The 15933-nt window shown below is 53.8% G+C and overlaps 7 protein-coding genes and 1 non-coding gene across 8 annotated transcripts in view; 4 read left to right on the top strand and 4 right to left on the bottom strand.

Moving 5' to 3' along the window:
• Positions 1–425: 425 nt before the first annotated feature.
• Positions 426–1217, top strand: UMAG_11448 (putative NADH-ubiquinone oxidoreductase; the record flags this gene model as incomplete). Its single annotated transcript, XM_011388472.1, has 1 exon — positions 426–1217. The coding sequence occupies one exon, from the start codon at positions 426–428 to the stop codon at positions 1215–1217; it is 792 nt and encodes a 263-aa protein (XP_011386774.1).
• Positions 1218–1588: 371 nt separating this feature from the next.
• On the bottom strand, positions 1589–2585 carry UMAG_00632 (uncharacterized protein; the record flags this gene model as incomplete). The annotated part of the gene is made up of 2 exons (XM_011388145.1): positions 1589–1911; positions 2003–2585. The coding sequence occupies 2 exons, from the start codon at positions 2583–2585 to the stop codon at positions 1589–1591; spliced, it is 906 nt and encodes a 301-aa protein (XP_011386447.1).
• A 414-nt stretch (positions 2586–2999) lies between these two features.
• On the bottom strand, positions 3000–5333 carry UMAG_11447 (uncharacterized protein; the record flags this gene model as incomplete). The annotated part of the gene is made up of 1 exon (XM_011388471.1): positions 3000–5333. The coding sequence occupies one exon, from the start codon at positions 5331–5333 to the stop codon at positions 3000–3002; it is 2334 nt and encodes a 777-aa protein (XP_011386773.1).
• Positions 5334–6027: 694 nt separating this feature from the next.
• On the top strand, positions 6028–8595 carry UMAG_00630 (putative vacuolar (H+)-ATPase; the record flags this gene model as incomplete). Its single annotated transcript, XM_011388144.1, has 1 exon — positions 6028–8595. One exon carries the CDS (start codon positions 6028–6030, stop codon positions 8593–8595), a length of 2568 nt encoding a protein of 855 aa, XP_011386446.1.
• A 548-nt stretch (positions 8596–9143) lies between these two features.
• On the top strand, positions 9144–10037 carry UMAG_00629 (uncharacterized protein; the record flags this gene model as incomplete). The annotated part of the gene is made up of 1 exon (XM_011388143.1): positions 9144–10037. One exon carries the CDS (start codon positions 9144–9146, stop codon positions 10035–10037), a length of 894 nt encoding a protein of 297 aa, XP_011386445.1.
• A 1030-nt stretch (positions 10038–11067) lies between these two features.
• UMAG_00628 (uncharacterized protein) lies at positions 11068–12489 on the top strand (the record flags this gene model as incomplete). Its single annotated transcript, XM_011388142.1, has 1 exon — positions 11068–12489. The coding sequence occupies one exon, from the start codon at positions 11068–11070 to the stop codon at positions 12487–12489; it is 1422 nt and encodes a 473-aa protein (XP_011386444.1).
• Positions 12490–13148: 659 nt separating this feature from the next.
• On the bottom strand, positions 13149–13256 carry UMAG_16010. Its single transcript has 2 exons — positions 13219–13256; positions 13149–13183 (listed from the first exon to the last, which is right to left on the bottom strand). It is a non-coding gene; the product is annotated as a tRNA-Gln (tRNA).
• A 928-nt stretch (positions 13257–14184) lies between these two features.
• The window catches only part of UMAG_15009 (uncharacterized protein), a gene marked incomplete at both ends in the record, with an annotated part of 2204 nt that continues 455 nt past the window's right edge, over positions 14185–15933 (bottom strand). Inside the window, one exon of the mRNA XM_011388550.1 lies at positions 14185–15924. Within this exon, the coding sequence (XP_011386852.1) occupies positions 14185–15924 (1740 nt within the window). The remainder of the gene's footprint in view (positions 15925–15933) is intronic.

The raw sequence follows: 15933 nt of genomic DNA, 5'->3' as shown, positions 1-15933 counted from the left end.
TCTCGCGAGTGCGGCTTGCAAGCGTGCCAAACCAGTCGTGAGTTGATTTGAAATCAGGAAGAAGTGAAGCTGTCGCTCCTTACGGTCTTGGCCGGTTCAGCTTCAGCCACCCCCAATCGTGAATTCAGTCAGCATCCAGCCAAATTTCCGCGCGATCATCCCAGCAGTGAGTTTGTGATGTCTGAGTAGAGGATCCACTTGCTGCTCGGCGTCACCACCCATCTCTCCGCCCGCGCCCGCCCTTGTTTCTTGACTGTCACCTTGGTCACCACATCTTCTTTCTCTCTGCGCACTTGATACAACGAGAACTGCATTCGGCGGTTTCCCAGCATCGCACTCTGCTGTTCTTCTCTTTTGTGCCCATTATCTTTGATTTGGACTCTCTGCATTCCAGCAAAGGCATCTTTTAGCTTCGACTTATCACCATGGCTTCTTCATTGAACCGATCCCTGGTACGCTCGGCGGTGCTTGCCAGCCGCTCGTACGCTTCCTCTTCTACAGCGACGCCGCTTCGATTTGCCGTCGCCGCACCTTCTACCCTCTACAGCGCACGTCTCTTCTCGTCTTCGATCGCACGTTCGCTCGCCACCCCGCAGACCGGACCTACACACGTCAGCTCCAGCTCATACTCACCATCATCCGAGATCACCAAGACCGCCACGTACGACGCTTCGCATGTACAGCAGCAGGTGCGTGACGCGCCCATCTACCCGGACTACTCCAAAGGTCCCTCGGCGCTAGACAAGGCCGGTCAGCTGTTTTTCTTCACCGAAATCCTGCGCGGCATGTGGATCGTACTCGAGAACTTCTTCCGCCCACCCTACACGATCATGTACCCCTTCGAGAAGGGTCCTCTTAGCCCGCGCTTCCGTGGCGAGCACGCCCTCCGCCGATACCCCACCGGCGAAGAACGTTGCATCGCGTGCAAGCTCTGCGAGGCCATCTGCCCCGCTCAGGCCATCACGATCGAGTCGGAGCCGCGCGAGGATGGTGCACGAAGGACCACAAGGTACGACATTGACATGACCAAGTGCATCTACTGCGGCTTCTGCCAGGAGGCTTGCCCTGTCGACGCGATTGTCGAGACGCAGAACACAGAATACTCGACCGAGACGCGCGAGGAGCTGCTGTACAACAAGGAGAAGCTGCTCGCCAATGGTGACCGTGCCGAGGCCGAGATTGCAGCCAACATCTACGCTGATCATCTTCAGCGTTGAGTGGTGACAAGACGGTGGATAGATTCGAGTATCGCATCCACGCTAGCAATCCTTCCTTTCACGTCGTCTCGACGCATTCTTGAACAAGACGCATCGGTCGTTGCATAGTCGAGACATGTTTCGGCTGCTCCGTCGAGTCTTTGTTCACACTCCCTCTGTTTTCCCCGTCATGCAATCATACACCCTCGATAATCGTTCTTGGAGCGTCTTGGATTGTGTTTTGCGCTGGTGTTCGTGCTTGTTGAGACAAGAGACATTCTCATTGACATGGGCACGCTGCTCAGATTCCGTCCTTGGCTGAAAAACTCGCAGGAACACACGCTGAATTGCACATTCCACCTGTGAACATCGGCGTCACGTTTTGCATCATTTCACTGGTCGACCTTAATGCCTAGATGAGCAAAGTATTCAGCAGCCAACTTGTCCGGTAAGTAGGTGGCGATGATCTCGGCTGCAATCTGACTGCGTAGTTGTTGAGCGTCCTGGCAGTCTTGTGCCTCTTTGTCCGGACTCGGAAGCGAGACGTAGGGTGAGGGGTCTGAGTCGTGCGGCCAGGAGCGTTCGAAGGTTCGCCCTAGCGTATTGGGGGCCGAGATGAAGGTAGATTGTTGAGAAAGGGTTGAATGCTTGCTGTCGAGCAGGGCGAACGTTTTCGGTAGGGAGAGTCGGTATGCTTGCTCGCCATTGGGCAGATCTGTGTCAGCCATATCGTGCAAAACGTCGGATCAGTACATCACATTCCATCTCAACGTTCACCTAGCGCACGCTTACGCAACGAAACGAACCTTGGACATCCGCAACATCCTCCAACGCTCTCTTTGTCACTTCGAGCTTTTCGAACACAACCACATCCGTCCACTCGTTCTGTTGCCCCTCCGCACTATCTTTGCCCGTCGCTAGTCTGGCTTTGAGCTCCGGAATCGCTTCGCACAATTCCTCGGATCTCCGTACGTGCAGCTCCAAAGCTATCTGCTCAAACATGTCTTCCCTTGATCTGTATTTTCCATCTCCCAACACACTGTATAGCAGCGAAACGACGAGGAACCTCGCATCTATTCTAGACAGAATGTCGAGTTGACCAGAAGAGATGACTTGGTTCAAGCGGGAGATCATCCACGATCGATCGTGCTTCGAGTCTTGCAGTGTGGAGAGCTCATAAAGCTGATCAGTGGAGATGGATGAAGAGGTTGATGATGAGGCAGAGAGGTAGTATGTAGGTACCAATGTCCGCGGGTGCGGCAGGACGAGGAAGCGCCCCGAGTGGGCAGTGGAAGGATGGATTAGGACTCCTGTTCGCATCGAGCGTGTTGCTTGTTGCGCTGATGAGGCAGCGTGGGCCACTTGTGTCGCTGCGCTTGCTGCTGCCATTTTGCTACAACATTCAATGCGCGCGATACCGATTCAAGGTGATGATAGATCAAAGCAGAGGCAACTATGCAAGCGGGCGAGGCTCACCGTGTCACAAGTCAACCTCAAACCTTTGCTAGGTCGAAAAGGTGTTGGTCTTTCAAAATCTTGACACGCGATCCTCGCGAAAGCATCAGACCAGTCTTCAGTCGTGAGTCGTGAGTGTAGCTCGTAGCTTCAATTTCACAAAAGACACCTTTACGCGACACGGCAGCTTCGCCTTCGAACAGCACATGTTCAACTACACCTCCTCACTTATAGACCAACCGCGACCTTAAATCGTCAACGCGACACAGACTACAGCCGCATCAAACATGACCATATATAACCTCATTGAATATGACTAGAGGTACGGCCCCAGCAAATGATACACCGTCAGAGCGCATCAAAATTGATCGCGTGCACCGCGCGCTTTCTCTCGCGCTCGTCCTCTTTTCGCTCGTTGACGTGTAGCACGATGACAACGATAGCCAGCCCAACGATAGTAGTAATGAGTACCACAGTCACCCAAGGAATCCAATCGCCAGGATGCAGATAGAGCTGCTTGGTCCACATCCATGGGCCTCCACCACCGTTTTCGTTACCGCGTCCGCCTTGCCATGGGTTGATCACAACCTGGCTATTCGGGATGACACCTTCGAGCGCCAGGAAGTGCTCCTTCTGCCGACGCGTCGAGCCGATGAATAGCGACTCCACGTAGTTGTTGGTGCGTCCCAGGCCAAAGTAGCTGTACGGAGTTAGAAGAGTGCGATACGCAGTCTGAGGGAGTTGGCCGACCTGTTGGGCGCGTCGGACGCCGTTGGGGTCCAACACGGTAAACTTGTAAGACGCTCCGCCGTAGTTGGTTCCCCAGGGCTGGAATTTGGGCGCATCTTTGGGCTCACAAAGACTCTGACAGGCCCCATTGAGCGTGAGAGCTTTTAGGAAGAACGAGTCATGAAAATAGTTGTTTTGCACAAACGTGATGCGCCGACTCGAATCCAGACCGTCCGATATGGAAGGAGTCCTTTGCAGCAACAGATCAAGCGTGCCGTCCTCGTCAATGTCGAGCCAGCTAGCACTGCGGACGTCTCGCAGAATTTCGATCGAGTTGGCTCCAGCAGCGACCTTGATGAATGTTCTCGCCTCGGGCTGATCCTGCCTACATCCGAGGTCGCCTTTCTTGCTGGTTGGAACTTTGCTGCATTCGAGGTTCCGGAGGATGTGCACTCGGGTTTCGCCACTTCCACGCACATTGTTACGCCCGCCTGAGGCAAGCTGGTCGGGAATGGTGATGAGCACGAGATCCGGATAGCCATCCTTATTGTAGTCGCCCAAGTGTAGCGCATTCGGCATACTGAGGTAAGACGGTGCAAGCATGTCGTTGAGCAGAATCCGACTGTCGCCCGTCAGCTTCTCCACGGGGACGCGTAGCAAGTCGACGTTATCCTTGCTGGTGCTAAAATTGATGCGAAAGTTGTCGTCAGCCATACAGAGATTTTCAGCTTCTCTGCACTCTAGATTGGCCTTTCTTTCTGTGGAAAAGCTATCCGACACGCTGGCTTGCGAGCTCGACGCATTCCTGCCCTGCTTGCCAGTTGACAAGGGGCCGTAGCCCGGTCCACCACCGAAAAAGCCATCGATACGCGGCGAACACAGTGGCACTTGTCGATTAAAGGCAACATTGATGAAGCAATTATCGCCACTTCGGTCGCATGTTGGGAAGATGACGTCGATAGTCCCGTCGCGGTCTATATCGCCAAAGCTTAGTGCTCCTGTGCCAGGAGGTAGTTCACCGGTCGAAGATAGCTTGAAGCCCGATCCTTGGCCATTGGAATTGGGCTTGACGGCAGTCCAGATCTGATATGTTAGCTTGGAGCTTAGGAATGACTCTTCCGAGCAGACGAGGAATAGATCTGCAAGGCAATCGCCGTTGAGGTCGATAAAGGCGGAGCTGTGCGGATTGGCAAGATTGCACGCTGGTGCTTTCGTGGCTTCCAGAAACGGAGCTTCTGCAATGTCGAAAGCTGCGGTAGTGTCGGACGAATCCACGAGCAGATTGCGCCAGATCTTGAGCTCTGAAGCGTCCTTGGCTGGTGATGCAGAGGCGTTGAATGGGATGCCAAGCAAGTCCATCTGCATGTCACCGGAAGCATCTATTGTGACAGGCTGCGCCAGAGACGATGCTGGAGCAGAGAGCGGACTTGAAACGAAGCCGGTTCCGTCTGCCTTTCCGAGAAAGACTTGCATCGAGAGCTGTTTGGATGATGCAGACGCGTCCTGAGACATGACAAGCAGGTCGAGTCTACCGTCGTAGTTGATATCCGCTGCGACCACATTGGTGATCTTGGACCCTCCTGTGACGCGGACAGATGCTGCCGGAACGTGTCCAAAGGAAAAGTTGGCGCGGTCCCACAGGTGGACGCTCGCGGATTGACGATCGGAATCGACGATGATAGCATCGAGGAATTGGTCGCCGTTCCAGTCGCCCCAAGCGGCTACTTGACCCTTGATACTGTCGAGACCGAGGCTTCCTGCATTGATCAGGCCTTCGTATTTGAACCGCTTTTCGCCGATGCCAAAGAAAGCGTCGACACCTGTGAGTGTCGTGGCAGAGAACAGCAAAGCTGATGTCCAGGCGCACCTCAGCTTTCGAGCTTTGGATGATGGTGACTTGCGCGATCGTCTCATTGCAGCCTTGGAGCTTTCAGCATCGCAGCTGAGAGCCATGACAGAGACTGTTGCGACGCTTGATCCTTGTGCCGACAATGTTGGATTTGAATAGGACCTACACGGTAGCGTGTAGTTGACATAGGTATGTCAAGTTGGTGCCACACAGGGTCCTCCGACGTAAAGTTACAGGCTCGTGACTGTGGGCGGTGTTGAGGTGGAGGTGCAAACGTGCGCCCGTGAGCTTCGAGGTTGGTGCTTGTGCAACCGTCCCGCGTGGTGTGAAATAGTAGAGCATGTTAGGTCAAGGTCAAATTTTGGTAGGTTGGTTCGTGCTTTGTTTTTTTGTGAAATTCAAAGGTCGGATCCGTGGCACGCGAACAGCCACGCACAGTCAGTCACGAGTGAGCTGCGACTCATGACTGCGACTTAGCCTCGGAAGCCTTCGTGGCTCTGCTGCCTAACCCCTGAATCGTGAATCGCTTTGTTAGGCGCCCAGCCAAGGAAGCGTGACTGTAAATAAATTCTTGACTTTTAGCCCAGGCACGGACACAATCACAAATCACAACGCAAATCACGAATCGCAAAGCATCATCGATCAACTTGATCTTCATCAACTGCTACCTCACCGGAATCTTGCTCGGAATCCACCTGGATTCCTTCACATCCCTTCTCGTCTCATCTTCTGCTGCCGATCAGCATATCTTGGCTTTCCCTGTCAGAGTAAGCGAGCGGCTGCGCAGCCAAAGCCACCATGCCAGAGGAGGAGAGTCTGTTCAGGTCGGCGACCATGTCGCTGATCCAGCTCTACATTCCTTCCGAGACTGCGCACGCTACTGTTCAGGAACTCGGAGAGCTGGGAAATGTTATGTTCAAGGATCTCAACCCAGATATCTCGCCTTTCCAGCGCTCCTTTGTCACCGACATCAGGCGGCTCGATGAGATGGAGAGGCGTATCCGCTTCCTCTATGCTCAGATGGACAAGGAAGGTGTGCCCGTTCGGCCACTCGAAAGTGCGCTTCCCTTCATCAGCCTCGGCTCGGGGTCTGATGGTCGTCGCGGTCATCAGCTCATGGACGAGCTCTCAGTCAAGTTACGCGAGCATGAGGAGCGACTCGGCCAAATGAATGGCTCCTACGAGACGCTGCAGAAGCGTTTGCAGGAACTCGAGGAGGCTAAGCATGTTCTTCGCGAGACCGCTGTCTTCTTTGATCAAGCAGAGGGTCGACAGGACGCCAACCGAGTTTCTCTCGACGATGCCAATGCGCCTCTCCTCGACGATGTTGAGTCCCACGCTTTCAACAGCTCGCGAGGCGAAGATAGCGGGTACGGCACTTTTGATCTCGAGTTCGTCGCCGGCACCATCGACCGCAGCAAGATGGCAATCTTTGAACGCATTCTCTGGCGTGTTCTTCGCGGTAACCTCTACATGAACTACGCCGAGATCGACGAGGCTTTCGACGACCCCACCAAAGAGGAGCCTGTCCGCAAAAATGTTTTCATCATTTTTGCTCACGGTTCTGAGCTACTCGCCAAGATTCGCAAGATCAGCGAGAGTATGGGCGGTACGCTCTACCCGATCGACAGCAATGCTGATCGTCGCGAGGAGAGCCTTCGCGAGGTTCTCAGCCGTATCGAGGACCTCAACAACGTCCTTTACTCAACAAGCGCCACCCGCCGCACCGAACTCGTCAAGATCGCTGAGGTGCTCAGCGGTTGGGAGGACGTCGTTCGCAAGGAGAAGCTCATCTACTCGACGCTCAACATGTTCCTCTTCGACAACCGACGCAAGACGCTTGTCGCTGAAGGTTGGTGCCCATCCAGCGACCTCGGACAGATCCAGCTTGCTCTTCGTCGCGCTAATGAGAACGCCGGCACAAGTGCCCCTGCTGTGCTGCAAGAGCTTCGTACTAACAAGATGCCGCCCACCTTCCAGCGTTCCAACAAGTACACCGAGGCAATCCAGTCCGTCGGTGACAGCTACGGCATTGCCAAGTACAAGGAAGTGAACCCTGGTCTGTTCAACCTCATCCTCCTCCCGTTCTTGTTCGCCGTCATGTTTGGCGATGTCTTCCACGCCTTCCTCATGACGCTGGCAGCGCTCACCATGTGCGTCTTTGAGCGCAAGCTCGCCAAGGTTGACAACGAGATCTTCACCATGTTCTTCTACGGTCGCTACATGATGCTGCTCATGGGCGTTTTCTCCATGTTTACCGGTTTTCTTTACAACGATATCGGAAGCAAGAGCATGCACCTCTTCCACACCGGCTGGGACTGGCCTCACCAAAACGGCACCATTGAGGCTGTGTCCAACGGCAACGTCTACGCTATCGGCATCGACCCCACCTGGCACGGTGCAGATAACGCGCTCGTCTTCACCAACTCACTCAAGATGAAGATGTCGGTCATCCTCGGTGTCTTCCACATGACGCTCGCCATTCTTCTCAACGTGCCCAACTTCATCCGCTTTGGTCAGAAGTGGAAGATCTGGTCCGAGATCGTGCCTCAGATGCTGTTCATGCAGTCACTCTTTGGCTACCTCGTCTTTGCCATTGTATACAAATGGTCTATTGACTGGTACGAGACCGATGCCAACGGCACCGTCTTCCGCAACAACCCGCCTGGCTTGCTCAACATGCTCATCTACATGTTCCTCAAGCCCGGCGATGTCGATCCCAAAACTGAGCTCTACTCGGGTCAAGCATTTGTCCAGACGGTGCTACTGCTCATCGCCTTCATCTGTGTGCCTTGGATGCTCATCGTCACCCCATACATTGAGTGGAAGGAGCACCAGAAGACCAAGGGCCAAGGGTACCGCGCCATCGGTCACGGTGACGGCTCGCGTCTCGGTGGTGACGAAGACGACGAGGAAGATGCCGACGAGACGAGCCGTCTGGCTCAAACCCAGAGCAACGGCAACGGCAACGGCGGCAGTCACGGCGACGGCGAAATGGAGGAGGAGCACGAGTTCAACATTGGTGAGGTCGTCATTCATCAGGTCATTCACACGATCGAGTTCTGCCTCGGATGCATTTCCAACACGGCTTCGTATTTGCGACTCTGGGCGCTGTCGCTCGCCCATGCTCAGCTTTCCGAGGTGTTGTGGACCATGACCATCCAGAATGTCTTTGGCATGACGGGTGTCACGGGCGCCATTGCCACCGTTCTCGCGTTCGGTCTCTGGTTCTGTCTCTCCATCGCCATTTTGTGCTGCATGGAGGGCCTCAGTTCGCTGCTGCATGCTATTCGCCTCGCCTGGGTCGAATTCGGAAGCAAGTTCTACCAGGCAGGCGGCTACCAATTCGAGCCTCTCAAGTTCTAGATCGGCCGATGGGTCGCTCGAGCCCCGTCGGATTTGACTGCCGTAGATCTTCATTTTGTGTATGCAACGTCCGTTCGTCTTTGGCCTAGTTCATAAATTAAAGTTGTGGAAAATTTACCTGTGTGTTGCATTGTTTGCATGTTGCTAGGATGAGGTGATTTGCTGGGATTCAAGGTGGGACAATCGAGTCCGCGATGACTTTGTTTCTCGAACCATTGTAGAATCAAGTGAGTCGCGCGAGGCAAATGCAACCCTGTCCCGCCCGTTGGTTCTGCATTCGTGATTGCCTCTGTTGAGGGTGATCGCAAGGTCGCTGGCAAGTGTCGCCGTTGGGTTGGACAAAAGTGCTTGTTTGCACTCCTTTCTCTTACACGACAACATCGTTACGAGTAAACATCGCAAACCTCTTCAACAGCAAATTGTAAGTTGAACGATTTTGCTCAGACCAACTTGTGAAAGTTTTGTAGGCCGTGGATTCACATCGACGTGTTCTGTTGCTCATTATCGTAGCACATTCTTTCACCCGAGCTTGTCGATTTCTCGGCCAGATGCATTTCACTGGGCGGCTTACTGGACGTCTGCGTTCGTGGCTGCTTGTTGGTGTCCTGGTCTATGTCTTGTTCTTTGCCATCTCTTCTGCTGCTCCGATTAGAGACAACGAGATTCAGCTTGCATCCGACGACGAGCTTGCAACGGACCCTCACAATCCCTCGGCGCCCTCCTTCCGACTACACGACCCTGCTGTGCACGACGCTTCGAGCGGCGGATCCGCATCTCATCAGACCCCTCCGAACTTTGCTTCGACTGCTTCAAGGGTTCAAGAGCCTCAACGATTCCAGACAGCCTTCCGTGCTTCTTCTTTGTCTCTCAGGAGGCGCTTTGCCGTCCTGAAACGTAAGTTTGCCAGGAGATACTACAACATCTGGCAATCAAACATGTTCAGCGCCGAATTCAGAAAGTGGCGCAATCAGCAAAACGCACAGCAGAAAGCTGAGGCCAGAAGGCTTTCCAAGCTTGGACAAAAGTCTGGCGAGATGGAATTCAAGCCTGTCTTCAAGCTGGCAAAGGATGAGAGCAAGATATATAACGAGCATCCCTCAGCTGCTTCTATTGCCAGATTGATGCAAGAACAAGAGCAAGCGCGCAAGATCTCGGAAGCGGCTCGGCTGAAAGCTCTGGAGTTCCAAGCCGCCAGTAGTCCTGACCAGGAGACAGACCGTCTGACGCAGAAATCATGGAGGCATTCGCAGCCTGAAGCGCCAGCAAGCACCGCCACGGACTCCAGAGCCACGATCAAGCTCAGTAGACAGCCAAGCTCTCGTTTCGACTTGGCTTTGCTGACGAGCAAGGCCAAGAAGGCGGCAGAGCAAGGCGCTCCAGTCCTTTATGACGTCCTTCACCGTAACCCTCTGCCTACGTTGCACAAGAGAGCCCGAGATTAGTCTCAGTCCGCTGCTGCACGCCATCCGTCTCGGCTGGGTACCAGTCGCAAACAAGTGCGCAGCCTACCATTTCCAGCCATTCGTGTTTGAGATCAGCACACTCCAAGCCCAATGCAGTCTGACCAACGTAGATCGACCCACTTGTCTATCCAATGTGCGTTCGTTTTTTGCCTCGTTCATCAATCTAAGTCGTGAAAAAATCACGTGGCTTGCATATTGCTAGGAAGAGGTGGTTTGCTGAGATACATGGTGGGACGATCAATTTCGAGATGACTTTGCGGCACCAACTAGACCCCCACCTCAGACAATCGTGAATCGTGATTAGTTCCGTTAGCACATTTTCGTGTGATGGCAGCAGCTGCCGTGGGTCTCCTGACACTAGTTACAGTGTAACTTATACAAGAATTTTTCTCTCGAATCCGCAACGAAGAGCTCAGGCTTACAACCAAAACGCCACAAGCTCTACGCTTGGTCACGGACATTTTCATCCACATTCAACTGCTCGTTTACATCTGACACTTCCCACTGCCTTCATATGACCGGTTCGGGCTGTAGTCAAGGTTCTTCTTGCGTGGACAATCTCTAAGAGCGTTGTCAGAGCTGAACGGGCTCACTATTGAAGCTCAGTACATTGCAATCAGGGGCGGTGTCATGCAGGTTTCATTTATCTAGGACGAGCGAGACCCACCAAGCAAAGACAGTCCGGTTCTGCAGTTTGTGCTCCCTGTCGTTGGAGGAGAGTGGCTTTCAAGTCGCTCGAGCAGGGTTGCTGTTGCCTCGTATATAGAGCGGGTGGGATCGAGTGCCCGTTTGCCCCCTCTCCCTCGTACACTCTCAACAATCACGAATAAGGCTACGAATAACGAATCAAAGATCTCTTCATCAGAGACAGTAAGTTTTCCTAAGTCTTTTAACGGACTATCTCGAACCAGTTGATTCAACCGATCTTACATCAAACCTTCTGTACCTTTCGCTGATTGATGTGACAGATTTCTTACCAGACACGAGATCTGGCCATTTCTCGACCAATATGCACTTGACTGGGCGTCGCAGCGGGCGTCAGCCTTCGTGGCTCCTTGCTGGCTTATTTGCCTCCGTCTTGCTCTTTGGTATCACTTCTGCCGCTCCTGTTGTCGGCGATGAGATTGAGCCTGCATCCAAGAACGCGCTCGCGGTGGGCTCTCGCGATCACTCGGCGTCTTCCTCCCGACCCGGCGACTCTGCCATGCACGCTACGGTCCTAGATGACACGCTTCTCCATGCTCCTCTGCCTACGTTGCACAGAAGAGCTGGAGGCTACTCGTCTTGGGACTCTCAGCCACAGTATAGCGAACACCCCTCGATCCACTATCCAGGCGAAGGATGGAAGGTGTACCGCCGCCCAAACTCTCAAACCGTTAAGGTCACCCGTTACGATCCTCGGGTAAACATCCCCGTCGTTGAAAGCACATACGAAGAATTGTCGGCTGAAGACAAAAAGTCGGTCAGAAATGCGTTCCCGGGTTTCAAACAGCTCCAAGCAAATGGCTGGAGAGTGGATGGTGTCAATTTCCGACCTGACATTGGCGAAAACATCATGGACCAGAGAGGTATATACTACCAGCGTGGTCGAGGGCCGCAGACGATCTCGGTCAAGAGCGTGAATGGCAAATACAGTCGGTACGAATTCCAGTACCATACAAGAGACCTGCTTGGGCGCCCGACGGAGAAGTGGGCCACATACGAAAAGCTCCCCGAACACTTGCAACGATACCTCCGATGGACAGCGCAATATTCAGAGACGATGCCTGCATGGGCGGCAGCCATTCCTCACGTGCGCAAGAGGTCATCCACGCCACTCCAGCTCGAAAAGCGCCGTGAATCTGTCGGTTCTAACGAGGTGGATACCATGTCAGCGACGGATCGACTGCCTGTGCGTACAGAGGACCAAGAGTCCACTCATCCTTTGATGCACAAGAGAGCATGGCCTTACCACCAGCAATTGCGCACCGTCCTGTATCCGGGCAAGAAGATCGTCTTGGTTCGCATTCGTGGCAAATATCGCTTCCAGATCGTGAGCGAAGATGGAACTCAAATCCTCCAGTCCATGAAATGGAGGCAACTCCCCTCCGAAGTACGAGCCGGACTGCGAAGAATGAGCCCCCGCATCGAAAATGTTGCGACCCACTCAGTGCCAGAAGCTGAAGCAAGAAATTACGGTGTTTTGGTGGGAAATCATATCTACGATCTGAACAACGCCTACTTTCATCCCAGCTTCCCTTCAGCAACCATTCATGTTGTGCGCTCTCAGCACGGTCAGACCCTCTTCCAGATGGGTGATCATGCAGAACCCGTGGTCTTTTGGGGTCTACCATCGCATCTGCGCGATTACTTGGAACAGCACCAAAGTGTCCGTGACTTTGTTGTACAGGCTCAACGGGAAACGCCCCGTCCTTCTTGGTTCCGCGGTTAGAGATCAAGGGTTCCATACCTCGTCTGATATGGTGACCGTCAAGCAAGCGTGCCCTCGCCTCCACTCGTGTGACTTGCGTCGCCTCTCATGACTTGCCTTCACTTTCATCCTCTCCTTCCTCATTTCTCCCTATCATCTTGGGCTCGCTTTATACTGTTTCCCTTGTTCAAAAGGTTAGCCCTCCATCTATGTTTCTCATGTCGTTGGCCTTTGTTCTGCCCCTTCTGGGACCTGCTCAAGCACTCTACGAAGACCAACGCCAGCGCCCGCTCCCATCTCCTTTGCCCCCCTCTCTTTCAATTAAATTCTCTTCTTCCTCTCGCATTTCCTTTTTCGTGTATTCGTGTGCGTGTTGCTGTGAGTCATGAGTATGGACTGTACGCCTTTTTGTCAAGACAGTCGTGGATGGATTGCTTTTAGCTGGACCAAGATTGACGGCTTGGTCGCCCCATGCGAAACCGCCATGAGTTGCTTTACTGGCAGCTGTGATAGGTAGGGTCCAAATGTCCAACACTGCCATATTGCTCCTGCGAATGTCACGCTAACTTGGACGAAAAACACTCGTGACTCACATTCGTGATTCGTAATTGACGATTGACGATTGGAAAAGTTGGCCCAGCAATGGAGAAATAGAAAGCTAACAAACGCAAAAAAAATTAAGGTCGTACTGGGATTCGAACCCAGGGCAAGAGAAAGGTCGAATCGTATCGCTCTCCGAAGAGAGGTAGATCAGAATCTCCTAAGTTAACCAACTACTCCATACAACCCAATTGATATCGAAACTCCACCTTTTCGCAAATATATTGTCACTTGTTGAAAATAGCACCCAGAAGCTGATTCATCAAAATTCCAAGTCCGCCCGACAGTGACGATCGTCGTCGTTCGGTTCGCGATGGAAATGCATGCCATTCGTGATTGATCCTCCTAAGGGTTGCGAACAGCGTGCCTCCGCCCGCAAAAGAAGAGTCGCGGTTGCTTGCAGGTCGGCAAATACGTCGGCCATGCTTTTGTTTGCGGGGTAAAGAAGAAAAGGGGCTTGCTCGCTTCTGACTTGACCTGGTGCGATCGACCGCTGAAGCAGAATTGCGCAGCTCAATCCGTGGTCTGTATCAAACATCCCTGTGCTTCTGTACGCATCTACCGCTGAAGGAATGTTCATGACATGTATGTTTCCGTGCATGTAATCCATTTTTTAATCTGTCGCAGTGGCTTGTTACCCATTCCCCTCTGCTCTCGCTGCCCTGAAATGCCGTTTCAACCCTATGTGGGCAGGACGCTGATGCAACCTGAAAGCCTACGCACTCAAGTCTTGCCAAACACACACACAACAAGACGGGAGAGTGGAGAAAATGCAATTGTTTGATTGTGCCTTGTACTGAATGCAAAGAAGATGTAGTCTGATGGTGCTAGCTACGGTAAAATGTGATAGAACGAAAAGATGTGTTTGTGTGTATAAGTGCCGTGTAAGGGCAGCATGGTGAGGAACTCATTACGTGAGAAGAATATTTCGAAGGGCATGGCCAACGTGATCTGGGACAGCATGCGAGAGGACAGATCGACTGAGAGCGTCATAGAATGTGGATAGTGTACAGTTGGCTGAGACAAATGGGATGCTCAGGCGGATAGCATCTTGGCGTCAAACACGATCATCAAAGTCGTCGACATGAAGAGTAGGTGCTGCTTGGGCGCCCAGGCTCAGTAAGCACCACCGGCACGGGCGATAGGAGTCGAGCGTCCAGAAGCCGAGGTGGGAGTGTGTGTGGCGAGGTTCGGAGTGTCAGGACTGGTCTGTGGTACCTGATTATCACTGTTCCAGCAAAAGCGTGCCACGAGCTCGTTGAAGCTGGTTAGGTTGGATGGCCGCATGTATTCCTCGTCCGGTGTCGCCAGCTCGGAAGAGGGCGAAAGTGTGGTGGACGAGAGTGCAGACGAAGGATAGCCATGTTGCTCCGGCTCGTCTCCAGCAGTAAATGAGGAGGGCCTCGTCCTGCCTTCGAGATGATCAGCCCGGAGGAACTGGTAAGAAGAAGGGCCGCCGATACTTTCCAGGTTGTCTAAACTACTGGTCATCGTCGGCTTGCCATTAGCATCGAGCATGGCCGTCGAGTCCGAGTCCATCGAGCTCGCTGAGAGTGCCGGCGAGAAAGGGTTGGGCGAGTTGATCAGTGAGTTCGGAGACGTCTGACTTCCGTCTGGTGTGTAGTCTTCGAGCACTGTCCCGTCGCTCTTGATCGCAAGCCTCGGACTGGAAAAGCCGATCGGAGACGGGGGAGTGCCTGATCTAGAGCCAGAGGCAGATCCAGACGCAGAGCCAGAGCCAGTGCCGTTTTGCGCATCTTCGCCCCACATGGCGAACATGTTGTGGCTCTGCACGTTGCGGTTCGGCGGGAACGAGTTGTAGCGCGTGGACGCCATCGGGGTGGGAGATGCTGGCGCATCGGACGAGAGCGCGCCGATGCTCTTTACCTGCGGAACTTGGAGCAAGGAACCGCTTGGCGAGCTGGTGTTGGAGCTGGAAACGGCAGGATGCTCCACAACAATCTCGCCGAGGCCAGGACTCAACATGCCAAGTCGACCAAGCTTGGGTACAAGCTCGGCTGCACCCCTGGGAGTCGATCCATCAGGTGACGGGGTAGCGGCGCTAACAACAAAGGACGAGCGCATCGGGCTGGTAGCAATGGCCGACGGACGAGCGGAAAAGTAATCGAGCGCGGCAGCACGTCCGGCCTCGGTCTTTCGACTGCCGCTGGTAGGATCTCGGAGCGAAGCACCAAAGTCGTACCGAGCCGACCAGATGGAGGGCGAGCCAGGCTTGCCGGCTCCACCAGGTGATACGGGCGGCGATCGACGTTTGGCCATCTCAGAGACAAAGCTGCCAGAAGCAGGAGCTTTGTCGGCCTCCTCGTCGTCGGAGCGGAGACGCTCAAGCTCCTGCTTGAGCCTCTCCATGGCATGGTCTCGTGTGGCCTTTTGGCCGTAGACACCAGTCCTACGGCCCATCTCGATGATGGAAGAGGTTGCGGTTGGGCCCATGGAGCTGAGCGTATACCTTCGTGGCACCGTGTTTCCGAACGAAGACGAGGACGAAGACGACGAAGCGCGTCCGTCGTTGGAGATAGGCGGCATGCGAGAAACTTCGACAGGCTGTGCTGGACGCTTGCGGAAGTCGAGCTGGTAGTTTTCACCGTCATTGTTGTCCCATATTTCGCGGCCACCGGTGGTGTAGCGCAAGCACAGGAAGATGGTCTTGGTCTCGTTGAGACCGGCACCGCGAGGCCAGTTGAGCACCTCGTTGAGTTTAATGGAAAAGACAAAGCGATCGGCAGATCCCTCCTTGATGCTCTCCGAGTATTCTGCTGAGACCTCGTTGACAGTGGCCCAGTGATCAAGGGTGAAGCGAACGGCTACCCATTTTTCGAAGCTGAGATTCTTGACCTGCACAGT

This window comes from Mycosarcoma maydis, chromosome 1, assembly GCF_000328475.2.
Source record: "Mycosarcoma maydis chromosome 1, whole genome shotgun sequence".
Lineage (NCBI taxonomy): Eukaryota > Fungi > Basidiomycota > Ustilaginomycetes > Ustilaginales > Mycosarcoma > Mycosarcoma maydis.
Note: the sequence above shows the minus strand (reverse complement) of the source record. Positions and strands in the feature narration are given on the sequence as shown.